This window comes from Cygnus atratus, chromosome 2 (genome assembly GCF_013377495.2).
Source record: "Cygnus atratus isolate AKBS03 ecotype Queensland, Australia chromosome 2, CAtr_DNAZoo_HiC_assembly, whole genome shotgun sequence".
Taxonomy (NCBI): Eukaryota; Metazoa; Chordata; class Aves; order Anseriformes; family Anatidae; genus Cygnus; species Cygnus atratus.
Window position 1 is genome coordinate 124,215,224 of NC_066363.1, and position 26,357 is coordinate 124,241,580.

Genomic DNA, 26,357 nt, shown 5'->3' on the forward strand with positions numbered 1-26,357 from the left:
CCACGTGCCTGGTGACAGGATGAGGAGGAATGGGCTAAAGTTGCGCCAGGGGAGGTTTAGGTTGGATATTGGGAAGAACTTCATTACGGAAAGGGTTGTTAGGCATTGGAATGGGCTGCCCAGGGAAGTGGTTGAGTCACCATCCCTGCGGGTCTTTAAAAGACATTTAGATGTAGAGCTTAGTGATGTGGTTTAGTGGAGGACTTGTTAGTGTTAGGTCAGAGGTTGGACTCGGTGATCTTGGAGGTCTCTTCCAACCCAGGTGATTCTGTGATTCTATGATTCTGTGTGTTTATGAGGCTTAAACCAATATGAACAATGTGTTATGATATATATATTCGTGTTCATGAGGCTTAAACCTGCTTGCTGTTGGAATGCCAGCACACCACGTGCAGTGGCAGGGAGAGCTGCGAAGCCCCATTTGCTCGCCCTGGGCACCCTGTACATGGCAGCAGCAGCAGCCCTACGTGCTGCAGACAGCAGGCGAGCACACTTTGGCTTTGCCCCTTCCACGCCATCCCCTTCCAGCGCTGCTGCCTCAGCCCTGTGCATGATGACGGGCAAGGGGTTTGGGTGGAGGAGTGTGGGGCAGCTCGCTGGGGATTTCACAGGCCTCACTGGGAAGCCTGCACGCCTGCGGTGTTCACTGAGGGAGCCCAACGCCATTACAGTGTGGTGGTGATTAAACAACGGTAAATAACAGGCAAAAGCGGTGCAGGCGCCCTGCAGGGCGTAACGCCCCCCCCACCCCCCGAGAGGCCAAGGCCAGCCGCGCAGACTACACTTCCCAGCATGCCCCGCTCCCCCAGCCCTCCCAGCCTGCAGGACTACAACCCTCAGACCACAACCCTCAGGACTACAACTCCCGGCAGGCAGCGGGGCGGGGCACTTCCGTCGCACTGACGTTTAGTGGCTTCTCTTCCGTTTCCAGGGCGCAAAATGGCGGCGGCGGTGCGCGTGGAGGAGCTGCTGGCGGCGGCGGCGGCGGGGGAGGGGGAGGCGCTGCCGGGGGAGCCGCAGCCGCCGCCGCCGCAGCCCCGGGGCGTGTCGGTGGAGAAGGAGCTGGAGCTGGAGTTCGACCTGGGCAACCTGCTGGCGCTCGACCCCAACCCGCCGCCGGCGGCGGGGCTGCGCGGGGCCGGGCCGCGGCGGGAGGCGGTGCTGCGGGCGCTGGCCCGGGACAACGCGCAGCTGCTGGTGGCGCGGCTCTGGGCGCTGCCGGCCGAGCGGGCCGGCGGGGCGGCGGGGCCGCTGGTGGCCCGCCTGCCCGAGCCCTCCTGCCGCCTGCCCCGCGAGAAGCCGCTGCCGCGCCCGCGGCCGCCGACCCGTTGGGAGCAGTTCGCCCGCCTCAAGGGCATCCGGCGGCGCAAGCGGAGCTCGCTGGTGTGGGACGAGCAGGCCAAGGAGTGGCGGAGGCGCTGGGGGTACCGGCGGGCGGGCGGAGACCCGGCCCGCTCCTGGCTGGTGGAGGTGCCGGCGGGCGCCGACCCGGAGGAGGACCAGTTCGCCAAGAAGCGGCAGGAGAAGCGGGAGCGGGTGGCCCGCAACGAGTTCAACCGCCTGCGCAACCTGGCCCGCGCTCACCGCGCCGCCACCGCCGTCCCCGCCCCGCCGCTGCACCCCACCGGCCACCAGAGCCGCGAGGAGCTGGGCCTGGCCGCCCGTGTCGCCCGTGTCTCCACCGCCTCGCTCGGCCGCTTCCAGCCCCGGCTGCCCAAGGAGCCGGCAGAGCTGCCCCCCCGAGGCCGCGGCGGCAAGAAGCGGCGCTTCCAGCCGGTGCTGGGCGACCTGGCGGCCGAGCGCGGGAGGCAGCTGGAGCTGCTGCGGACCATGAACAGCAAGAAGCCGGCTCTCGACATCACCCGCGCTGTCAACAAGCAGCTCCGCGAGGAGGATGCCGAGGCCGCCTCTGCCAAGGGCAAGAAGCGGGGGCAGCGTGGGAAGCGTGGCCGCCGGCAGCAGCAGCGGCCTGGCCGCGGTGGCAAGAAGAGCGGGGCTCGGCGGCAGCAGCGCCCTGGAGGCGGCAAGAGGAAGAAGGCTTGAGGCAGGGACTGGGGGACTGTGTCACAGGCTGGGGGTGCCTGCTGAGGGGCACGAAGGGACTGCTGGTGTCAGCCACCTGCCCTGTGTGCTGCTCCCACACCTCGCTGTCAATAAACGTGCTCTGGTTTTTCTAAAATGGCCTGCGTTTGGCTCTCAGGTGGCAGTTGAGGAGGGCGGTGTGCTCCATCCAGGGGGAGCTCGTGGGGTACCCAAGTGCTCCTTGGGATGGGGGCTTCGGGGGGTGGCCGGGTACCAGCTTCATGGCTGGCCGTGGCTGCAGCAGCATTCCCTGGCAGGGCGAGCAAATTCCCTGGCTGAGCGAGTCCTCAGCTAGCTGGGGTGGGGGGTGGGTCCAGCTGCAGGGCTGTAACCGGTGTTGTGATTGAGGAATGGTGTGTGCAGACAGGTGCAGTTAAAAGACAAAGCTCTCCGCTCTGGGTAAGCGGCCCAGCGGGAGCTCTTGCTCTGTAAGGGAACTGCTGCTCAACTCGTATTCAGGCTCAGTTACAAGAGGAACATGAAAACTTACTGGAAGACTCATTGTGGAGCCTAAGAAATTGCAGAGACTTCATAGAGTTCTGTTTATTAAACAAAAAAGTCAAACCTTTTGAATAGTAGGCTAAAACCTTATAAACTCCTATTAGCTTTAATAGTAATAGATCATTTTCTAAAAATAGTTTTTATTTAGTTTCTCTAGTTTCTTTCTTTATTTTTTTCTTCTGTTTTTCTTTACCAAACAGATCATTTACTAGAAATTATCTAGGACTTCTGTTTCTCTTGAACTTTGTAGTGTCTCCCATACATTTGAACTAAAAAATAAAACTTGTTGTCCCAGTATGTGGCCTAGCTCCAAGAAGGAAGACATTTTATGGAGCCCTTCCTGGCATGAGGGGGAGTAAAATGAGTTCCAGTAATCTCAAGTAGATGAAGTTTTCAAGCTTTCAAGTAGTAAACTTGTAAATTGTTAATAATATCATTTTGCTGCAAGGTTTTTGAAAAAGCTAGATTAATTAGCAATTATTTTCTCATTCTGTAGAAGTTCAGTAAGATGGCAACATGACGAAAAAAAAAAAGTAAAGCTCAATGTGTTAAGACTACTGAGGAGGACAGAAGGAGTGAGTGCTGGAGGAATTTGAGTGGCATTAATGGGTCAAGTACTGTGCTGAATCTATCAACTTTGCAAAGGATGCATTCTTCACCTCCCATGCATCCTGTAGCTCACATGGACACAGCCCACAGAAATCAGGTGTTCAGCAAAAGTAGCTAGGCATAGCAGTGCAAAAAGCTCTTGGAAATGGCAGGAAATGTTCCAGACCTCCAATTTTCCTGGCATTTCCATAGGACGTCTTGTACCTGCTCAACTAGATGGCACTGTTTTCTCTCCTCCCTGTGACTTCCCTTTAAGTATTTCATGCTGCTGTGTTAGTGGTGAGCTTTCCAAACCTAAGGGTTTCTTCATTAAAACTCTGGAAAGTATGAATTTTCAGAAGTGGTTATGTATTCACAACAGAGATGTAGACAGCTTGCTGGGTGCTCTCACTTCCTGAAACTCCAACATGACTGTATACAGATTCAAAAACTTTGAGAGGGTGCGGGTTTTTAAGCAGTTAGCACTGGCTGCATGGGCACCAACTTCACCCCACCTGTGCAGGGAGCTGAGCTTGCCTGGGTTTGGGAAGAGGAAGGGCTGTGCTAACATCAGCCACTTGTAGCAAGAGCCTTTACTGGCGCAGTGTCTTCCATGTGATTTTTAAGGCCCTTTCATCTGCTGATGCTCTTAAAGCAAGTATCAGTTGAATGTTGCAGTTACGCACCAGGTGTTTAAGAGCATTCATTGCGGGAGCTGAATTAGGACAGTGTGAAGCCTGTATTTTTGTTAAAACAGACGGTCCTTGAGGCAATTCTGTTCTCTGATGTGGGGACCGGCACAAGAGCTGTGTGCCACCCCTGGTTATCTCGTGCTTCTGACGCGTGCAGCCCGAAGCTGTGTCGCGCAGGTTCATGATTTCTATGCAAGTACCTCACGTAATTTTCACCTACAGGAAACAAGAATTACCCAAAATCGTGTTTCTGCGGGCCTGACTGTCGCCGACAGACGTCATTTTTAAGTGCTCTGCGATGAGCAGACCTCCCCCCCGCCTCAGGCCCCGCGGCTGGAGCAGGGCAGGGCCTGGCCCGGCCCGGCCCCCCCGGCCGGCCCCGCAGCCATGGCGGCCGGGCGGGAGCGGGTCGCCCGCCTCCTGCGGCAGCTCCAGCGGGCCGCGTGAGTCGGGGACGGGCCCCGCCGGGCCCCGCCGCTTGCCCCGGCCTCCCCCCGGTCTCCCCCCCGGTCTCCCCCCCGGTGCCCGGCTGCTGGTGGGGCCGCTTCGCCCCCCGAGGCTCGGTCCCGCCGTGGCCGCACGGTGGCGGCCTCCGCCCGCGGGTTCTGAGGGAGCGGGCGGGAGGCTCCCGGGCAGGGAAACATCGGAGTTTGTCCTTTTAAACCTGACTTTTTTCTCCTCTCTTTTATCTAGGTGTCGGTGCCCGAGTCACTGCCACACGTATTCCCGAGGTAAGGTTTAATTCGTGTCTTTGACATAGTTAGAGGCAGCGTGTAACAGGTAGCAAACAGTTCAAAGCATAAGGTAAGCAGGTAAGGAGCCTCTTATTTTGCAACTGTAAGTACATAAACACAAAAATAACGACATAATAATAAAGATTTTTGTTGGAGAGGGCCTGTGTCTCCCCATCAGCCACAACTAGCACATCCTGGCCTTCCTTCCCATCACAGACAGGCAATCAGAAACTGTGGTTTCTGCTGGTCCTGCCATCACCCAAACCATCTCCACATCTGCATTTGCAGGGAAAATACATGTATCTGTTACACTAGAAAAGAAACAGGATTGCTGTGAATAAAAAGGAGCCGTGCGCAAAGGCGTGTGTTATCTCGGGGAGTGGAATCTCCTCAAGCTTTTTGTGCAGCCAGCCCAGAGGATGTGGCTTGTTTTGGTCAGGGTTTGGGAGTGAGCAAAGGAGCTCTGCTGGTGACGGAGGTGCCCTTGGAGGAGCTTCTGGTTGCTTTGACTGTAGGGTGTCCAGCAGAATAGTTTACAGGTGCTCTTAATCTTTTAATACATCCCACATGTTTCACTCTTAATACTGCAAAGGTACCTAAAAGATACAATAGGGATGGTTTCTATAAAAATGGGTGTTCAGGGCCATAATTTCAATAATGAGTGGTTCTGAGAGGCTTTAGTTTCATCTGCTTTACTGAAGACACTTTTTAAAGAATTATCATTGCCATCTTAGCTGTGGAAAAGCTGATATGTTCAGATGTTTATTTTGCTCAAGACCATCATACAGCACAACAATAGCACAGCTGAGAAATTGAATCTCATTTTTCTGGTTGTCTGCTTGATGACCTCCTCAGTCAATTCAAAATAAGACCCTGTAACTAGAAATCTTAACTAGAAATCTTAATTAAGAATACCCTATAAGTTTTAAGCAGAAATTGATCGTATAAAGTAGCAAGATGATAGTAGTTCTGTAGGTGTCTAAATAATGGGAATTGGCTTAACAGTTAGCAAAAAAAAAAAGAAATTCATTGTGTTTCTTGACAGTGTTGTAGTAAATAATGCAGGTTTTGAACTCAGTAAAATTCTTCCTGTAAGTTAATTTTGGCTCAAGAAAATAACAGCAGGGCACCTATTATTTCATCAGAAAGCAAGAGAGTAAATCGCTTGGACATGTTTTTAGCCTGTCAAATTAATGACTGAGGGTACAGCAGACTTAGACTCCAGGAGAGGTCAAACATGTACAGCCTGGCAAGAGATGGCAATGAAAGAGCTGATAGCAGCTGGCCTGGGCTTGAATAGAAAGCACATAAAGGATTTTAATACATCTATCTGTTACTGTCGTGGGTCAGTGCTTCAGTGCACCCCAGAGTGTCTGTAAGACTCATTATCATGGCTTCACTCATTGGATCTGAATCCAAATCACATTTTTTCAATTAATATAACAGACAGAAGGCACGACTTCAGCAGGAAGAGCAGAACGCCTCATCTGATCCTTTCTTGGAGAAGAATGGGCTGTTTCAGTTGATGCTGTTTGTTTCACTTTGTGACAAAATCAGGATATGCAAGAACTAGAGATCTGTGAAAATTCATGCAAGAATGACGTGGCAAAGAGAAGATATGAGTGAAGTACTATCCTTACAAGTATTTTCTTCTACTAAATAAAGTTGATAGCATCATCAGTTCTTGTTAAAGCCCTATTTGTTATTAGCAATGCATGCAGTTTCTTAATTTTCAAGCGAGCAGTTTGGATACACCTGCAAGTTCAGGACTAGTCAGAAGTAAAAAGCAGCATAAGCACCTGCCAGAATTATTTTTACATGTACAAAAGGTGTTTGCAATCCTGATACATAGAGAATATCTCTTGTTTTTGTCATAAAAGTTGTTCTGAAGGTTATCATGTAGCCTCTACACATTTGTAACAACTCCCAAATGATATGGAGTATCCTGCATGCTCTGCAGATACTCAGTTCTATGTATTTATTGTATATACATAAATATTTTTATACATTGTAAGTTCTCATGCAAATTTCCTGTTAACTTACTCAGTTTTTAGAGGAAAGAATTATTGAAGGAAGGAAAAAACACCATTTTTTGCTGAATCGTACGAATCAAAATAAGTATTTAGGTCATTTAATCTCACAAACAACTAAAGACAAAAATGGTAAGTGTTACCCAGACAAGCCAAGATGACCTGTACAAATGTGTTAGTGATTTTAAAAGCAAAGAAATGTGTCATATGTAATATTGTGATAGAGAATGAAGTCACTTTTTATTCCTTAATTTTACTGTTTAATTTTTATTCCAGTTCCTGAACATGCTACCCTGGGAAATACAGACTATGCTTTTGAGGTAGATTTAATAATAAACTTTATATGATTTTTTTAAAGTAATGTATTCTTTCAAATATGGCATCTAACAAGTGCTTACATTAGTAAATATTTAAGTTTCACTGTGGCTGTTTGGGACTTGATGCCATTTCTTCATTTTTTCCAGAAGAATGTGTTCTTTATTTTGCAGATGGCCGTTTCAAACATCCGCTATGGAGAAGGAGTTACTAAAGAGATTGGCATGGTAAGCTTCTGTAATGTAAATCCCTCACTGGTGAAAACTTACTTTCTAAAGGACTGCTGGTGCTATCAATCTGTTTAAGATAGGAAAGCTTTTATATAGTGTGTCTGAACCTCCGCTGCTTTGCTGTCTGTCTAGTCATACACAGCAGTGTGAAAAGGTTGGAAAGTACTGTTGGGTGCAGAACAGAAGCGTGTTACATCAGCGTTGCTGTGGTGTAAGTGACCGCATGACATGCAGCGCTGGATAATTAGATCATTGATGATTTGCTATGATTACGCAGCGATACTTGACAGGGAATTGAATTCAAAAAATTTTGAATCACAGTGACTCAACGGGATTTTTTCAGTATCATGTCTCTTCCAGCGCTTATTAAAACGAATCAAAGACTTTCCATTAAGTTAGATGGATATTAGTTGAGCTCTGAGTTTGCACTGTGAAGGCGTGGAATTTGTGTTTCAGCAGTGTGGGGTGATTCATCTGAGTACATTGTTCTAGTTTGCCTTTATCTTTTTTTTTTTGTATGTTTTGTGGCTGCTTAGCATTTATGGAGTTAATAGTTCTCTTTATTTGCATATGTGTGAAGCAGATTAATGGTCAGATAGTAAATGAAAAGTTAGACAGAACTTCTACCTTTAAACAATACTGAGATTATTTAAATGACACCTCTAGCTATTACAACAGTTAATTTAGCAAAGGTTAGGATGTAATATTATTTGTCTTCTTTTTGCTACCTTATTTTAAATATTTTTTTTTCAACAACAAATTAATATTCAGTGTTACATTTTCTAGTTATTAATGCTGTGCTTTGGCAGGCAGCTAGGGAAGACCTAGTATGGAAAGGCTTTTTTATGTCACAGGAATTGTGTAGGGAAAAAAATAGCCCAAAAATATTTTACATTTTAATGCAGTCTTAGGCAGTTCCACGTGGTTGTCACTTGACATCTTTATCATTAGTTTTCTGCTTGTGGTGGTTTCACCCTGCTGGGCAGCTAAACTCCACCACAACCGTGCTCTCACTCCCCCTCCTCAAAGGAAGAAGGGAGAAAATACAATGGAAAGGGCTCAAGGGGTGAAGAACAGGGAGATCGCTCAACAATTACTGTCATGGGCAAAACATACTCAATGTAGGGAGATTAATGAAATTTATTGCCTATTACTTACTAACAGACTAGAGCAGTGAGAAACTAAAAGCAAATTAAAAACACCTTCCGCCATCCACTCTCTTCCACTTCCTCCCCCCGAGTGGTGCAGGGAAACGGGGAATGGGGGCTGCGGTCAGTCCCTGACACTGCATCTCCGCCGCTCCTTCACGGTCACTCTCTGCCCCTGCTCCACGTGGGGTCCCTCCCACGGGATGCCGTCCTTCCCGAACTGAGCCTGCGGGGGCTGCCCACAGGCAGCAGCTCTTCAACAACTGCTCCCACACGGCTCCGTACCACGGGGTCCATCCCCCAGGAGCAAACTGCTCCAGCACGGGTCCCCTGGCTCTGATCTGCCATGGGGCAGCTGCTGGGCTCTGCTCCCAGAGGCCACCCCTGCAGCCCTCCTGCTACCAAAACCTTGCCAGGTAAACTCAATACACTTCTGTTATAAGACTTCAGCTATAGACGTTTGACAGCTTTATAGTTTATATTATTGTCTGCGTCCTGTACGTATGGGTGAACCCTCTTTTTTCTTTAGCTGATGCCGTTTCAAAAGTCTTATAGTACAAAACTTCCTAGGGTTTTTTATTAAATAATTCAGTTGATTGGGATTAGAATTTAAATAGTTAAGCATATGATTTTACACCAGTTGTTTGTGTTGTAATTTAATTGTTATTGTAGGACCTGAAGAATCTGGGTGCTCAAAGAGTTTGTCTGATGACAGATAAAAACCTCTCCCAACTCCCTCCTGTAAATGCAGTATTGAATTCCTTGGCAAAATATGGTGTAAACTTTCAGATGTATGATGAAGTCCGGGTGGAGCCGACAGACCAAAGGTACTACTTCTGACAGCACATTTCTCAAAGTGGCACGCAGGCTCTGTGGCTGTATCAACACCTCTTTGCCTGTGACCTATACACTGGTCTTAATAGTCAGTTTCTCTGTGTGCTGTTTTCCTCCTGAGTGATTGAAAAGCTTTTCCTGTTTTCCAAGTTTCCTGGATGCCATTGAATTTGCTAAAAAGGGGGAGTTTGATGCCTATGTTGCTGTTGGAGGTGGGTCTGTAATAGACACCTGCAAAGCTGCCAACCTGTACGCCTCCAGCCCCACGTCAGACTTCTTGGATTATGTCAACGCTCCCATTGGGAAAGGGAAGCCTGTCACCGTGCCCCTTAAGCCACACATTGCAGGTAAAGCAGCAGAGGTGTGTGTAGGGAGTGAGGGGCGGGAGGAGAAGAGTCAGAGTTTACCCTGACCTTTTCACCTTCCTTTTGGGCTTACTTTTCCTCTAGTTGTATTCGGCAGCAAGTTTGCTGCTTACTTCACAGGTTTTGTCATTAGTTTGTCTTTTTTAGCCAAGTTGGACTCCTTTTACAGGGAAAAACAATCAAAGGGGCTGTTTCTTTTGACCTGTTGGCTTTGGATCAGGGATACCTCCAAGATTTCCCAGATCCTGTATTTCTGGTGCCATTATTATCGTTTTTCTTTATTCTGTGTTGTTATATATTACTTAGTATTTGTTACTATCCCCATTCTTCTTTTTAAGTTCCCACAACAGCTGGAACTGGAAGCGAAACCACTGGTGTTGCCATTTTTGACTTCAAAGAACTAAAAGTAAAAACTGGTGAGATTTTTTGTCTTCTATTCAAGATATTTTTTCCCCCAATGTCTTCATTATTTTCCTGCCCTGAAAAAAGGAATACTGCATGCCATTGCAGATGTCAATTCATTTGATTCAACTGCCACAGACAAATTTGAAGAGCTTAAAGGTTTCCTCCTCAAATTAAATTTATAGCATATTAACATAATGAAATGCCTGTGTAATATAGTGGATTATAGTTTGAAGGCAAAACAGGAAACTAAAATCTTTCAAGTCCTTAAATAGCAGAAAATGTTAATGGCAAAGGAAATTTCTACTTACATTCAGGGTCAACCAACTGTTCCTTATTTCCTCTGTATTTTTCTTTCTGTTTTTAAGAATTATGTTTCTTTGTTGTGTAATTGCAACCAAATGTTCCTTTTCCTGACTTCTGAAACCTCAGGCCTGAGATGCTGTGCAAGTGAGGGGCACTGTCTTCCTCTGACCTTTTCATCCCTGGACAATAAGGATTACAGCTAAAACGTCATCTTAAGCTTCATAGCTATTTTGAGGTTTTACTTCAGATTGGGTGGATTTTATACGTTATGCAGTCTACGGTAGTTGTGACTGTAGCTCAGAGTTTCGTGGTCTCTATATAGTCAATCTGTCTGCCTGTATCTCTCTCTCTCTCTCTCAAGGCTACATCTGTGCCACCTTAACCACATGTGAAGGCACAGTTGTTATAGATGCTGAAGACAGCAATTAGCAACAGTAATTTGTTGTAGAAACAAGCCACTCTTGTCCTCTGATTCACAGAGATGTCCGCACGAGACGCAAATTTAAGAATGGTGTTGCAAATGCCATTCTGCACAGACATTTTGAAAGTCAGGCTGCTCGGGGAGAGTGACAGCCGGAGGAAGAACGTTGTCTGGTGGAATTCACTCCAGGCAACAGTCTCAAATCCAAAAATACTGTTACAGGGACTTCATCAATAAGAGTTAGATTCATAGATACTTACTCTCCCTTCTCTCCCTTTGCTTTTCTCCTCATATTTTCAAATCATTTGCCTTCCTTACCTATTGAACATCAAGCTTTTGCTGTCCAATTTTGTTGCAAAAAAAAAATTAAACTCAGTTTCTTCCCATATTTTGCAGGTATTGCTTCAAGAGCCATTAAGCCAACGCTGGGCATCATTGATCCTTTACACACGCTGTCTATGCCAGAGCGAATAGTGGCCAACAGTGGCTTTGATGTGCTTTGGTGAGTTCTCTGTGTAGGCTACTGCTTGATTTTATTATAGTTTTTGTATTTTTGCTGTGATGACTGTAGAAAAAATATATTTTAGGAGTAGAAAATGATGATCTTTTCTCCTCCTCTGCTGTTCTTGTTAAGGTGATCTCTGTTCTACATTCCTCTTACTTAACTGCATTACCTCCCTCAGAAAGCATGGGCAAAAATCACTCATTTGCAGACATTTTAATGTTCTTGCAGAACTGGAGAAACCATTTGCTTCCAAAGTGGTTGCTGTCAGGGAAGAGAGTCCGGGTGTCCTTTTTTTAAGAGATCGAGTAGATGACTAATCACAACTGTGACAGCATTTATCACAGTTGTCAGGCATGGCAAGGAATAGAGGACAAGGATTTTCTAATAAAAGCCATGATCTGTCAAACAAACCTTTTGAAGACCTGTGGGCTGCTGACAGGTTTTAGCCCCAATATGACCATCTTCAGTACCTCTCTTATAATGTGCTTTTCACTTGGCACAAAATTATCTTCAGCTTTAACCTACAGCTTTTACCTGCACAAAATGCATGGAAGTTTCTATTCTGAGGGCCAGAGCTTGCTTTCCTTCTGGGTGCTGTGTGTGTTAGAGTAGTAGATGCATAATGAAACTGTGCAGTTTCTCAAGCTTGGTGAATTATTCTGAAACACAATGTTTGTAATGGAATTTAGGCATTTATTTATAAATGAAAATGGTTTGTAGACAAACATCAAAGCGTAGCAGCGTAGGCAGTGCTTCTGCTCTATGTAGCCAGGTTTATGAGTATCTGGGAGATAAGATTGTTGGCACTTCCACTTAGCTTGAATATCCTCCGTGTAATTTTTGAAAGGTCCATACTTTTAAAAGGAGGCTGTCTTACTGTGCACCTAGTGCTAGAGCCTCGTAAGGTTCCTGTCCTACGGAGAAGAAATGCACCCACTGCAGATGCACAGTGCTCTTCGTTGGAAAGCATTGCAGACCAAAATGCCAATTCATCCAACCTAATTTTAGGCATGGCATGATAGATTGTGGCTGTGTTTGGACTGCATTCTGTGTGTCTGTTGGAGAGCTAAGCGCTCTGGAGGTGTCTGCCCAGCATTCTCCCAATTGCCTATGAGATTGTGTTTCTCTTTTTGGCTAAACACCAGAACTAAATAAGGAGAACCTTTACTCAAAGGGTAGCAGAGCAGCAAATGGGAGCTCTCCCACTTAAATAATTCATTTTTCATCTTTCTTTTAGCCACGCTCTCGAGTCATACACCGCTCTTCCTTACAAGATGCGCAGTCCCTGCCCTTCCAATCCAATCAACAGGCCAGCTTACCAAGGCAGCAACCCCATCAGCGACATCTGGGCTCTTCATGCTCTGCGCATTGTGGCTAAATATCTGAAAAGGTAATATATTTAACAGCCACCCCCCTCCCAGTATGGTCAGTCTTCCGTGCCCCAAAAGAACTTCGAACCTGAGTTTTAGGTTGAAGCAATGCATTAAGCTTTCATTTTCTACCCTGAATTTCTCTTGAATAAAACAAAATGTTTATCAAATAAAATTGAAAGTAGGATTAGGATTACTGGGTTGTCTTGTAGAGGTATCTTTTTAATGCCTCTGTGGATCTACTTCCGAAGTCCTCAGTTAAAAGAATTTCAAGCTGATCAGTTAATATGGGAGCAGCACTCATATATTTTTGAAGAATTGTCTTTCTATGACAGTATAAGAGGAATATGCAACAAATTGAATGAAATATTGCTGGTGTCATTTCTGTGTCTTTCATTGCAAACAAATATGCAAATAGCTCCATCAAGAAGATGACCACAATCACTTAAAAATGTGTGAAGTTATACTTTTGCTGAAAACTAGTTAATACTTAGAAGACTTTCAATTTAGATTAAGTTTTGGCTTAACTGGGAGTTGACTTTGATCCTTACCAGTTATGTTTTTGTCTGTATACAGGTTTTGTATACTATGTGCATTTATGTTAAAGATCAATATATTACTTTCTTAAAGACTTTTTACAGTACCTAGCCAGTCAAAGTAGGTTTTTTTGTTGTTCTGTGGAATCTGTTCCTGAGACTTTCTCCATGTTGTAAAACTACGTAAGCAGCCTGACGTGTAGGATGGCAAGGAAGCCTAACCTATCCTCTTCCTACACGGATGGTGGGGTTCAGACCAGCTTTCTCATGAATCTCAATGGGTGCTGGAGTGATCTAGGATCTGTTCGTGAGGTTGCCAAAGCTCATTAGCAGAATTAGTAGGGACACCTCCCACCAGACCAGGTTGCCCAAAGCCCCATCCAGCCTGGCCTTGAACACCTCCAGGGATGGGGCATCCACAGCTTCTCTGGGCAACCTGTGCCAGTGCCTCACCACCCTCAGTGAAGAATTTCCTCCTAACCTCTAATCTAAACCTCCCCTCTTTTACTTTAAAGCTGTTATCCCTTGTCCTATCATTATCTGCCCAAGTAAAAAGTTGCTCTCCTTTCTCCCTTCTCCATCGTGAATTTGCTGGTACCGTTGTCTCCATGGTGTGCAGAGCCATCAGAAACCCTGAAGACCGTGAAGCAAGAGCCAACATGCACCTAGCAAGTGCTTTTGCTGGTATTGGCTTTGGCAACGCTGGTGTTCATCTCTGGTGAGTACAGGAAAATGTTAATCCCTTCTGAGGTCAGCCTCTAGCCCAGTGCTTGTTTCAGATTGTCAAAGACATTGCTGCCTCCTTTCCTGGGTACAGGACAGTGTAGCCTGACCTGCGTTGCCCCTTATCACAGGGAGGGCCATATGTTGTGAGAAATTAATAGGCTCTTGGCATTTATGTGTATGAAGATTGTGTATTCTGGCCTGGGATACTCAAATCAAATCCCATGAATATTCCAAAACGTGGCCTTCTTTACCTTCCTTGACCATACAAGTAAAAACCATAATTGGAAAAAGAAGCATCAAGGGCAGTTAAAATGTTGAATTCCGTGCCAGCTGTTCTGCAGTCAGACAGCACTGAGGTAATCTTGTGCCATTCCTGAACCAAGGCAATTGGCAGAGTCTGCCTGTGGGGTGGGCATTCAGCAGGTTGAAATGAGCTGTAATTAATATTACAATCCAATCTATCTTGATAGGGGTGAAAGTCTCAGAGAAGCAAAGCTGAAGCCTGCATTATGTGGGAAAGTTATTAGCAGTCATTCTCTTCAGAGACCTTCCTTTCATTTCTTTTGTTTGAGCAAATCCACTCTTTAATTATACTTTAAAATTACTGTTTATTTTTCTCATGCAGCGTGATCAGGTGGGAATGCAGATTTTGTTATTTTTGGCACGTCTACAGTACTTTAGTATCTGAGCATCTTTCAGTCCAGTCAGTAGAGTATATAACTTCACACTCTCAAAGTAAGGAGCTGCTTACTCTCGCTGTTTTTACAGCGAGGTCACTAATGTGCAGAGGATGAGAGTTGTCTGTCCCCAGTATCCGTGCTGTATCTGTACCTAAATACTTTTTGCGTTTCTGTATCCAAGAGACTTGCACGGAGAAGGCTGACCACACAGGGGATCGAACACACATTTTCCAAATACCAGGCGAGCTGCCCTAACCACTTTCTCTTTACTGTCTGTTCCAGCCATGGAATGTCCTACCCTATTTCTGGTTTGGTGAAAACTTATAAACCAAAGGATTATAACGTGGATCACTCTTTAGTGGTAAAACTTGGTTTGTCTTTGTTTCCCTATCATACACCTCAGTTCTCTGTTAGCTCACATTGCTGAGCATTAAAGCACATTGAAGTTACAAGTAGATGTGCTGTTAATGTGGGGTTTTTTTGTTTGTTTGTCTGTTTTTTTCCAGCCACATGGCCTTTCTGTGGTGCTGACATCCCCAGCAGTGTTTGCTTTCACAGCACAGGTACATCCTGAGCGGCACTTGGAAGCTGCAGAGATACTAGGTAGGAATCTCTATGAATATTGCTCATGTATACTGAATTTGTTGCAAAATGTCTTTTGGGGAGGGGAAGAAACGTGTGGAAGCAATCATAGTTGTTGCAGAAGTTTTAAATTAAAAAAAAAAATAAAAAAAGACTATGTAATTAAAGAAGCAAGCTGGAGAATTGTGCTTCTTGACTAGAAAACTGGAAAGCTGAAATTAACTAAATATCTTACAAATCAGGAGAGCGTAACTGTGATTAAAATCTCTTGGTGCTTTGTGGAGTGATGTTAAAGCGGATACCATAAAATAAACCAATGCTCAGTTGCATCTGTTTGCAGAAAGAAAGCGTTTCGCCTAACAAATCCCCTGCTGTTGCAGTGAATTAGGACAGAGTGATGTTCTGGATCACTCCTGCTCCTTTTCCAAGGCAAACAATAACTGTGGCTTTCCGTCCTTCTAATGTAGGCGTAAGATAGTGGATTAGATTATCTGTAGGTGATGGAATTTCTCAGTGGCTGATACCAAGGGAAAGCACAGAGTAGCTGTTCCGTGGACACATCTGCGATGGCTCAGAAGCAGCCTTTTCTGCTCCTTACCAGAATGAAAGTACATGCTGCAAGCTGACGACACGCTCAGAGATTACCGTATCGTACAGTGGCTTGTAAATCTGTGCAGCCCTTTGCTGGAAGATGTCCTGGAGATAGGATACATCTCACTGCACCCCCAGCACGGCTATGTATAGCAAACTAGCTCTCAGTGACGTAGTCCTGGAGCTGTTAGCGGTCTAGCTGTGACAGCATGGCTCTCCTGTGGGCTGATTTATTTATATCTAAGGCCAGCTTTTCTGCCTGCACTCGATCCTGTGTTGCAGCTAAACTGCTGCTAATACCCGTGCTCTCTATCTTGAGGAGTGAGCAATCACAGTCACGTGCACAGCAGCGTAGACAGCAGAGAGCAAGTGGGTAGAGCAACTCTCCTGGTATTTGGAAAATTTGTACTCAATCCCTTGTATGGTCAGCCGCCTGCCTGCAAGTCACAGCAGTCCAGCCATGTGTATGGCTTCCCTGTGTATGTGGTCTGAAAGCACTGTGCTTTTCAGCAAAGACTCCTGTATAGACAGTGAAAATATCACAGTTGTATTGCGGAGAATGTAAAACATGCTCAGGAAAAAAATAGACTGGGGGAGAGTTCAGATTATTTTATTATTTTTGGTTATGAGATTTGTTCAGCCGTCCTCCTGCACTCCTGCCTGTGGTCACAAACAGAACACGGCCTAGCTGGAGAGAGAGACTAAGCTACAAAATGTCTGTGTTCCTGCAGCAATAGCGTACAGCTCACAGAAAGTAGGCTGTTGTCAGATAACTGGCCTGCATAGCGTATCGGAGAGTTTGATCTCTGGCTCCCTGATTTTAAAACTCGTTGGTGAAAAGTAGTTCCTTTAGGTTTTGTGGTTTGAACAGCTGCCATAAATTCTGCTTCTAAAAGCTCCATTAATATTCTCAATAGAAATTTAAGCTATGTTAGCGTCTGCCTTGCTATAAAGTGTCCCTGCTGAAAAGATGTCACATGGAAATGAACTTATTAATTCCCACCTGGGGTGTTTACTCTTGATTCAAGTCTGGAATCCAACTGACTCCAGTAGCTGATTCAAAGCTGTCATGTTGCCAGATGCAGTGACTGAGGAGCTATTTTATAATGTGGAGAAGATTACTAAATAGTTATGTTGTGCGTATGTACAGCTGTGAATTTGGGTACAGCCAGAAAAAGCTTAATACCTCCTCGGGTGGATTCTTTAACAGTTGAAATAGGTGTGTGTGTGGCCAGAAATGTTCTGAGTGCAGTCAGTGACTAATTTGTCCTTTAGGCTGAGCAAAAAGAAAGTAACAGAACCTTTTTTTGTCCTTTTTTTTTCCCCCACTCCCTTTCCCTTTTCACTTTACTGTCTGAAGATACTGGATCACCTTTATTTCCCAATTACTCCTCTACAATTAAACTCAGGTAGCATGTCATAATCCCCACAGCATCAGTCCGCATACAGTACTCGGTCGTGTTATTTACCAATTGCTCCCTGACAGTCTCTGCCACAGTACTGCCCCTCTTACTACCCAAATATCCGAGCTCCTCGAATGAGTTTGTTGGTCTCCTGTTTGCTTAGTCACCCGTGCATGCTACACTGAACCGCAGGAGGATCACAGAAAATATTTCTCCCGTAGCTGTGTTGTGCTCTTACTCATCTCTCAGTATGGTTCTTGGGCCCAGCATAGTTCTTGTGTAACATCACCGAGGTTATGCAGAGAACAAATTTGGCTCAGCTTGCTTTGCAGAGAAATCACAGGGAGGAAGCTCCATCTTCTATATGGATGTGCAGGGTTTTTTTATTATTTTTTTAATAAATTCTTGGCCATTCATTGAAGAAGGGGGAGCAAGCTATTCTGTAAGGAATACTGATAATCTTTCATTTTATATTGAAGCTTTCATTGCTGTTAAGTGGATGTTTCAAAGATAGCAATTCCTCCTCTTCGGTTCTGCGTTGTCCTACACAAGCAAGCACATATTCAAACAGCATTAACTGTAGGATTTATTTAACCCGTTAAACCACTGCCCTGCCAGCTCCTGTCTTTCTCAGCCTCTGCACTCTAGTCCTCTCTTTGAACGTGTAATTAACAAAGTAGAAAATTATTTGGTCGCTGGTTTCCATGTCCTCTAGATGTCAGCAAACTCAAGGCCTTAAAATAAAGGTAGCATCTGGCACGCTGTCCATAAAAAATAACTAACACTGACGTTCATGTGTTAGCTTCTTTCCTCCCAGCAGTTAGTCAGACTGAGAAGTGCTTCTCCCTGGAAGCACAGAGGGAGAGGAAGTTAACTCCATGTGGCAGTTAGTATTTCTGGCAGTGGTTACCTGCTTCTCCTGATCTTGTTTTATTTCACCTTTTAGAAATTACCCCAACTGTAAAATGAAGACTGATTCCTCTTTTTACTTCATGTTGCTTTTAGGGCAGTGACTGTTATGTATGGATATGTATTCAGCTGATATTATGATTAAATTAAGTCCAGAACAGGCTTCCTCCTCTCTCTCCACCCTACAGTCAAGGCATTATGTCTTATTTTAGGAGCTGACATCCGCACTGCCAGAATCAAAGATGCGGGGTTTATTTTGGCAGACACGCTCCGGAAATTCCTATTTGATCTGAATGTTGATGATGGCTTAGCTGCAATTGGTTATTCTAAAGCAGACATCCCCGCATTAGTCAAAGGCACTCTGCCTCAGGTAAGACAGAAAGTAAAAGTTTTCCTTGTTGAATAAAATAGAGCAGATTTTTTAAAAAACAGAAGGCTTTCTTTTCAAGCAAATGTTATTTATAGTCCTACATGAAAACACAATGGAGAAAGTAAGGTATAGTCAACTGTTCTTCTCGCTACACGGTTTAAGTTTTTATTTTCAGTGAGATGGTGTGCATGCTGCAGTCTGTTCTTTGCATGGGTCCAGAAAGAATGGCTAGGTTGGGGGCATTTTTTAAGCTTCAAGTTTTTAAAAAAGGGGATGGTTTTCACAGAGCTTTGATCTTGGTAGAATAAACTGTTTTCTCTTAAATATCTCTGTTAGTTGTATGTGCAGGATGGGTTAAAGATAAAGCCTTAATACCAAGCACTACTTGGTAAGAATGGTGAAGCTGACTTTGCAATAAACTTTTCCATACTGAGAAGTTGCATTTTTTTTTCCACAGATGGCTTTTTTGTTCCATTGACCCCCATCAGAATTTGAAATAAGGTCCCCTGGGACGGTGTAGTTTAAACTTGTAATACCCTTTATTGTTTCAGCACTCACAAAGACACTGCAAAAAGCAACACGCCACACCAAAAGCAAAATCCGGTGTCTTCCTTGTAAAAAGACAGCTCAATTCATGTGCTATGGAGTGCTCTGTCTATTCAGGATTTATTTCCACCAAATAGCAAGGGAGATAAACAATATGGTGAAAATTAAAATTTTGCAGGCTGAAAAGTTAATCGCTTCTTACAGCAGTATCTCTTACAATGTCTAGTTCTCATGGATAAATCTCAGAGCTACTTACAATAGAAGGTAAATAAGAATATTCCTATTTTACACCTGAGAAAATGAGACCCAAAGATGCAACTACTTGGGATCAAGTGGTAAAGCCAGGAAGAAGGAGTGTCAGAGTACGCATCAAATAGGTTATGCACATAAATTGTTATGGGACATTTTGGAGGTTTGTTTTCATAGAATGTTGTCTTTAAAACATTTATTTTGGGGCAGCACAAGCACAACATCTCACTGAAGGCATGTTTTGTGTAGCTAAGAGAGGGGGAAGTTTCTTCAGCTAGACATTGAAGGTTTTATTTGTTGTGGGTTTTTTTGTTAGCTTATCTCAAATGGACTTTTAATTCATTTACTGTCATCTCACTGCATTGGTGATTAATTGTACTGTGTAAAATGAGATGACTTAGTAGTTTCTCAAACCTCATTTTGTATATTTGTACCATACTGGGAACGTATTAGTATTCCTTAACAGTCCATTACCTACAGAGGTAGTCCATACAGGTCAGTCTTTGATATATTTATTTTCTTTTCATCTTTCAGTAAGTTTTCTTCAGAACACAGCAGCCACCCACTCGTGTCGGCAAGGCAGCGTGCTGCAGGCTGATGCTGCTAACACAACAAATCAGCAAGGTGTACTTCACGCTGCAGGGTTGGAGCTATGCTGGGACAAACCTTCGTACCTGAAGTTAAAATAGGATTTTGTTTTTCTTTTTAAATGAGTCGGTTGAAATTGATTCTATTCACAACAGGGTAGTGAGCCTAGCAAAGATCATGTCCCAAGGCCAAAAAGGTGCATGGGTTTCAGGGGGGAGATGAGGAAGGCTGATATTGAGCGATGGCAGCAGGCCGGCCCTCCAGCCCACCCACCCCCTGCAACCATACCAGAGGCAGTCGCAGTGTGGCTGAACCACCGATGAGCACAAAGTTGCTCATTCTTGGCATTACACCAGAATTTACTGAGTCAGACCGGAGGAGCCAGGGCCTTGCTGTCTGGGCATCAGCACATAACAGCAGGCTTGTGTGGGGGCAGCGCTGGTGCCTGTGTGTCGAGCTGCCCTGCGGAGGGAGCATCCTGCTGCTGTTGCTGGGAAATGCTGTGGTCTGTCAGGGTGATGATCGTCCCCCGTCACCCCGTGGGACTTTACAGGTAACACAGGGTTGCAAAACTGCAGTTTGGCCCAAAGCCTCCTGGTTTAAGCCTGATGAATTTACTGAGTATTTGAGCTCTGAGTTACCATGTATTGGGAGTCTGAAAAAAGCAACATGCCTTTTTGTCCTGGTGCTGTTTGAATTCTCCATTTGTTTTCAAAACTGCACGGAAGAATCTGAGCCATTTCCTTGGCTGGATCTGTGTGTACAGCCGTGCCGATCAGAGATGAGGCAAGGTTTCATTCAGTTGTTGCAGCTGGTACCTGCAAAGTCCCTATTGCACGTGAAGTTGTCTGCACAAAGCTGCGCTTCTCGGACTCATCGCAGGCCGTGCTAATCGTGCTGGTTATGAACTGTGAACGTCTCTGAGGTGACTTCCTCTCCGTGCCCGCCCGATATCCACAGATGAACTTCACAGCGTGGTGCTCTCGCTTTGCGGCCACATCCGGCTGCTCGGCAAATCACAGCCCTGTGGGCACAGGGGGAAGCGGAGCAGCTGCGGCAGCGGTGTGAGCTCTGCCTTTTGCTTTTGCTGAGCCTCCTCCAGATGCTGGGGGCTGGAGGCACTCCCTCCCTGGCATCCGACCCCGTGTGCGAGGCAAGCCCCGTAGCAAATGACGTCCGCTGTCTCACAGGTGGAAAAAGGGGAAAAACAAATCAGAGCGTTTACAGGGACAGCCTCTTCCACCAGGGAGACGTAGAAACAGGTTGTAGGAGGAGAAGCTGTCTTGGAAAGTAACAGCATTCACGTAGAGGCTGCTTTGCCGAGGCACAATGCGTTCCCGGTGTGGGCATCTGTCTTTGCAGGTGTTTGTAAATCTCCCCAATACTTCAGTAAATGGTAAATTCATTGGTTGTTGAAAGCATGAAGTTACTGGTCATAACGCTACAAGTGCATTCATGTTAGGCTGTTTCAGCTAAGTGGATCCGTGTCATATTTCTGCAATAACTGAATCCGTACGCAATCACAGCTCCCCACCCTGACCAGCGTGGGGGCTTTTCGCAATTGCAATCCCTGCCTCTGTAGTTATTTCTGTCAAACAGAACGGTGAAGCGTACAGCTGAGTTTCATTTCAGTCAGTGGGACTTACACATCTGAAAACTCGGGTGAATCACAGGCCAGATTAAAACCAAACCTAATTATTTTCTGTTCTTGCTCCAAGGTGTCCAGCTATATATCAAGCAGCTTCACTACCTTCCTTTGGTGTGTCTCTTCTCTGGAGCCTGAGCTGCACACACTGTTTATTCTCCCCATCTACTGGGCTTCCCGGCCTTTGAGAGATGTTGTATTTTGAAAATCTCAGTGCCTAAAAATTATGTTCCTAGTTCCAATGCTGGCAAATGAATTTAAAATGGACTGTATTCCCAGAACGCTGCCCCCAGCGTACCTACATCTGTGTCTGGCAAGACCCGTGTCTGAAGTACTCGGCTTTGCAAGTGAACTGCTTTTTAATCCTCCTTCTGTGTGTTCAATTATAAGGTGTTTCAGCTAGTATATTATTGAAAGTACAGTACAGTTGATGATGCTTCAACCTTAATGACTTGATTACTTATTTGCAAAACCTTGTTATTCTCTGCGAAGGACATGAGCACACAGTTGAGCTGCACAGTTAGCTGCTCTTTGATTCAATTTATTGGCAACCTTCTCTAATCTGGTTTTTCTTTGATCTTGCAGGAGAGAGTGACTAAACTGTCACCACGTCCCCAAACAGAAGAAGACTTATCTGCCCTCTTTGAGGCTTCCATGAAGCTTTATTAGCTTAACCATTTTGCTCAGAAAAGTGTGCCCTTTTATAACACAAAGGTAATTTCTTACAGAGAGGGGGGTTGAATTTGTTTAGAGAATGGAAGAACTTGGGTGTCCTCCGCTTCTGTTCCGTTGCGCACTGCCAAAAGATCAAGTAATTCATCGTTAACTAACAGTACTTTGAAGTGAAGACTTGATTGTGTTTTTCCTTGCTCAGTAGCCAGTAGTATTACTGCTTGAAAGCTGAATCAGACATCTAGCTTTACTGAAGGCTTGCTGGTGCTTTAGAGATGGTCAAAAGTGAAAACTGGTTTTTGCAGGGCATTTTACAAAATGTGCTTTTTATTTAAATTGTTTATAATTTTGTTAATAAGTCGTGCTATTTAAGAAATAACTGGGGTCATTTTTAATTAGGGAGGGGGAGTTCCCTTGTGGAAAATGTCAGTCTGCTGTATTGTATTCCACTTTGTCATCTTCTTACCCTCTTGCTTCACCAAGAAGGCTATTGAAGGGAGGTCGTTTGTTGTTGTTTGATTAAAAAACAAACAAAACAAAAGAAACTATGTTTGGACAAGGCTTTCTGAGATTTTGCTTTAGGTTAAATTTTTGAAATGTTTTTTCCAATATTTGTCTTTCCTTTCAAGATATATATGAAGTATTCATAGGAGGAGCAAACCAGAGTAAAGCATGCTTGCACCCTCAACAGGAACCACGTAACAGCAAGATATCATCCATCACGGTCATTTTGTCTCCGTGGAGAAAACCGCTCCCTTTTCCTGCTGTGTTCTGTGGAAGGAAGCTATCAACTGTATGTGCGAAGTGACCGCTTCTGCTGAACTCCTGCAGGTGCTGTCGCTCAGAGCGCAGCCACCAGCCTAATGAAGTGGCAGTAGGCTGTGGTTCAGTATGAAAAAGTGGTGGTGTAGCATATGGCTGCACTGTGCCCCGCTGGGAGGGCTGGTCAGACGTGGGAATGAGGGTGCACGTTCGGAGCAGTTAACCAGCTGGTTGACTGTCAACTGAGAAGGGGAAGTGGGAAAGGGAGAAATGAAACTAAAATTTTAATACTATTTTTCTTTATTTTTTTAAAAAAAAGTGCACACGGTTGCGTGTGCAGTTCATTTAAATCAGATTCTGCTTCATGTTGGACCCTTTCAGCACCAGATTCATGCAGTGAGCACAGCACAAGACAAATGCAAGAAGAACCCCATAACCTGCTGGGAAGGGAGCAGTTCTGCAGTCACCCAGCCGAAGCAGAAGGCTCTATATGCACACCTTTGTGCTTTTGTGTTGGTCTGATAAGATTAATGCTAGCCTGGAATCTAAAAAGATCTATCTAAAAATACAGATGTGTCCTGGATGCTGGCGTTGGGTCTGGTTTAATGTTATATTGAAGTAGGTGGATGGATACTGATTGGATACCAGAGATTTTCTTCTTTACCATAGAGTGGGTTTGGTGGCCATAGGGACTGCACTGCCAAAATGCCTCAGCCTGTTCTGGAAAGCACATCTATTTTCCATGTCCTTAATCTTGTCCTGTGCTGAAATTGCTTGGAGGAACCTCTATCACGAAGAGTGCCTTCATAATAGCAAGGGGTGAGGGATTCATTTTATTTTATTATGCAAAGTTGCCATATTTGGGGGAAAAAAAACTTCTTGTCAAACCCTTTTGTGTATAATATTTTGCTCTGTTTCATCTTTTCGCTCCTACCTTTCTCCAGACTGTGGTAGCAACCCTGAAGAGAGATTTTTTTTTTTTTCTAGGAGCCTAATTCATGGCAGCAGTGCTGCGTTTGGAAAGTTCTGGGGAACTGAGCAGCACGTGGGTTTCATTACTGCACCAGAGCACTTTGATGGGCTACTTAGGATTGTAGGATATTTCACTCCAGCACACTTTTTATTTGCTGTTTATGCTGCTGTGGCAGTTACTAGCAGGCTGCATTTTCAACTGATAGGACCTCACACTAAACTTCATATACTCGGGTAACCCAGAGCTCTTGCTAATTTCTAAACTAAGCCTTACAACCCGTTCTGATGTAATAGGTTTTCTCCATGTTTTGTGGATGAGACAAAGGCTCTGATACTATACCTAACCCAGCTTAAGCACCTGGTACTGTAAGAAGGGGACATTTCTTTTCCTGGCAGTTTTCTGAGCAAAATCAAAGGAGTTCAAGCCACCCTGCAGAGCTGTCTTTCAAATAACGATGGTTTGACAAGGAGTCATGTCCTGGCTCCTGTCCTATTCTGAGCATTGGTAGTTTCATTCACAACTGAATAAGGGTTTGTGTGTGTGTGTGTGTGTATTATCTAACTAAACTATTCTGTACTGAGAAATCTAGTCAATCAAATATACCTGTATCTTTGAACATGTCTGTTTTGTGCATGTGAACGTGGTGTTTGAGGGGACGAAGGGGGGTGAAATTGTGGTGGTTGGGCATGTCTGAGCGACTTGTTCCATGCGTGACTTGTTACTGCCCTGTTACTAAAGGCCTCCGTGATGCATCTGTTACCACCTTGAGATGATACTGAAATCCAAATAATAAATAGTATTGTACTTGCCATAAACACAAGCTTGTTTGGAAGTCTTTGACAGCAGCATTTAACTCTGTCGTGTTAACTTCAATCTTTTAAAGTACGAACCAAAACCATCCAGAGAAGATAAGCATTTGTTAGCTTCGCAGTGCGTAGTGACTCTTCCAGCCAAGATGTTTGCTTGGTGTACTGAGCAGTACGCAAAGCCGTTGCATTGGGGGTAACAACTGAGATGAATGTTAGAGAAGTTTCAGAAATAAAAGCAGCCCAACTGCTGCACTGCACTTCTCTGAACCTTGAAGAAGCTTTCTGTACACCTTACTCTGCATAGTCAATACGTAGTTTTAAGAAATATTACATATTTCATGACAGCACTACAATCCTTGTATAGCATGCTTGTTAGCGCTAGGGTGTGATTGATTTCCTCCCCTTCCTTGAGGAGTCAGTCTTACTTTCTGCCTTATAACTACATAAAGGGATTTGTCAGTCTTTATATGAAGAACAAATGCCAAGTTTATCTAGACCATGGTTTTTTTAATAGGTTTCGAGGAAGCGTAAATAGGGGCTATTCAGTCATGACAGAAGAATGGTTTGAGGAGACTCCAGGGACTCCTTTTGGTTAAAGCAGGAGTCGTCATGTTCATGCTAGCAAACCGGTCAGATTCTTGCTGTAGACATCGATCTGCCACTTCTATGCCGTAGTCCTGGATTCTCAGAGCTCTGTGCAGACATACACAGACTGAGCCCTGGCCCATTCGGTTACTCAGTCGGTCCCTCTGCTGGGATAAGGCTGGCTTTTGGGAGCCAGTGTGAGCAAGTGCATGTGTAGTGCTGGTGAAGACAGTTTAACAGCAGGTAGTTTTACCTGGACTACAAAATGGAAAACCAGTGTACTCGGAGCTCACAGGGTGGCTGCTTGGCACCAGTAGAAATGGGGGCAGCTCATACAGCAGTTAGTCCAGCCCCTCTTTTCCCTTGCCTCTTCCCATTTCACAGAATCACAGAACTGTAGGGGTTGGAAGGGACCTTGAAAGATCATCAGGTCCAACCCCCCCGCCAAAGCAGGTTCCTTAGAGCAGGCTGCCCAGGTAGGCGTCCAGATGGGCCTTGAATATCTCCAGAGAAGGAGACTCCACAACCTCCCTGCATTTCAGTATTATAATCAGCATTTCAGTGCTGATTATCCCACCAGTTAAAGCAAAAGGAGAATGAGGCAAAAAATACATAACCTACATCTTGGAAAACTCCCACAGTCATTCTGTGTGAATAAAGGTGGAAGAAATTGCAGGTAGGTTAGTGTGTGCTTGCTCATTCCTGACTGCACCGTGTTCTCTTCAAGGCAATGTGCCAAGGCTGTCATCTTCTGTCTCGTGGTTGGCTTTCCATCCCCCTGAGGCCTGAAAAATGGATGAGGAAGAGTGTTAGTTAAAAGACGTGCAGCAAAGCTATCTCTAGGCACTTTCCATAAGCCCCAAGCAAATCTGCTTAAGCACTGCAGTGCTCCAGGACATGTGCAGCATGTCTTGGGCTTCAGCATCTGCGGCCTAAGAAATCCCTCCCTGCACTGAGTATGTCTGTGGAGAAGGGACAAGAGCAACTTAATGCAGTATAGCAAAAGCCTCAAAGTATAGTCTGCATTTTGCCTCAGACCACCCCTGTGTACTTCCCAAACAAAAGGGAACTTCATATAATTCAAAATAGTTGTTAAACACCAGCTAGTGAATGCAGAAAGTAATGTGATTGTTTTTCTCATCTCTCCAAGAGCTGTTGCTCATGGGGCAGTACAAAGACCTGCTCCTAGTAGTTCTGCCTCAAAACCT

At 45.0% G+C, this 26,357-nt stretch overlaps 2 protein-coding genes across 6 annotated transcripts; both read left to right on the forward strand.

Moving 5' to 3' along the window:
- The first annotated feature begins 926 nt into the window (after nucleotides 1-926).
- Nucleotides 927-2,179, forward strand: RRS1 (ribosome biogenesis regulator 1 homolog). Its single transcript, XM_035563029.2, has one exon. It carries the CDS (start codon nucleotides 940-942, stop codon nucleotides 2,041-2,043), a length of 1,104 nt encoding a protein of 367 aa, XP_035418922.1. The 5' UTR covers nucleotides 927-939; the 3' UTR covers nucleotides 2,044-2,179.
- A 2,033-nt stretch (nucleotides 2,180-4,212) lies between these two features.
- ADHFE1 (alcohol dehydrogenase iron containing 1) lies at nucleotides 4,213-24,575 on the forward strand. Of its 5 annotated transcripts, XM_050708996.1 has the most exons (16): nucleotides 4,226-4,306; nucleotides 4,557-4,594; nucleotides 6,044-6,224; nucleotides 6,904-6,947; nucleotides 7,116-7,169; nucleotides 8,993-9,147; nucleotides 9,305-9,501; nucleotides 9,858-9,935; nucleotides 11,045-11,150; nucleotides 12,391-12,543; nucleotides 13,679-13,777; nucleotides 14,748-14,826; nucleotides 14,972-15,068; nucleotides 18,163-18,320; nucleotides 21,934-22,062; nucleotides 22,650-24,575. In XM_050708996.1, the coding sequence occupies exons 5-15, from the start codon at nucleotides 7,116-7,118 to the stop codon at nucleotides 22,015-22,017; spliced, it is 1,260 nt and encodes a 419-aa protein (XP_050564953.1). In that variant the 5' UTR covers nucleotides 4,226-4,306; nucleotides 4,557-4,594; nucleotides 6,044-6,224; nucleotides 6,904-6,947; the 3' UTR covers nucleotides 22,018-22,062; nucleotides 22,650-24,575. The 5 variants fall into 5 exon arrangements, 2 of the variants coding, with proteins under 2 accessions (XP_035418974.1, XP_050564953.1); XR_004781181.2 differs by lacking the exon at nucleotides 6,044-6,224 and having other exon boundaries at nucleotides 4,213-4,306; nucleotides 19,650-22,062; XR_007707871.1 differs by lacking the exons at nucleotides 6,044-6,224; nucleotides 22,650-24,575 and adding an exon at nucleotides 19,650-19,739 and having other exon boundaries at nucleotides 4,213-4,306; nucleotides 21,934-22,065.
- The last annotated feature ends 1,782 nt before the right edge of the window (nucleotides 24,576-26,357 follow it).

What these genes read in the sequence shown, in the direction of transcription:
- ADHFE1 (XM_035563081.2), top strand. Translation starts at nt 4,251, where the DNA reads ATGGCGGCCGGGCGGGAGCGGGTCGCCCGCCTCCTGCGGCAGCTCCAG. An exon ending in CGGCAGCTCCAGCGGGCCGC is followed by an intron (nt 4,307 to 4,556) that starts GTGAGTCGGGGA and finishes TCTTTTATCTAG; the next exon opens with GTGTCGGTGCCCGAGTCACT. An exon ending in CTGCCACACGTATTCCCGAG is followed by an intron (nt 4,595 to 6,903) that starts GTAAGGTTTAAT and finishes TTTTTATTCCAG; the next exon opens with TTCCTGAACATGCTACCCTG.
- RRS1 (XM_035563029.2), top strand. Translation starts at nt 940, where the DNA reads ATGGCGGCGGCGGTGCGCGTGGAGGAGCTGCTGGCGGCGGCGGCGGCG.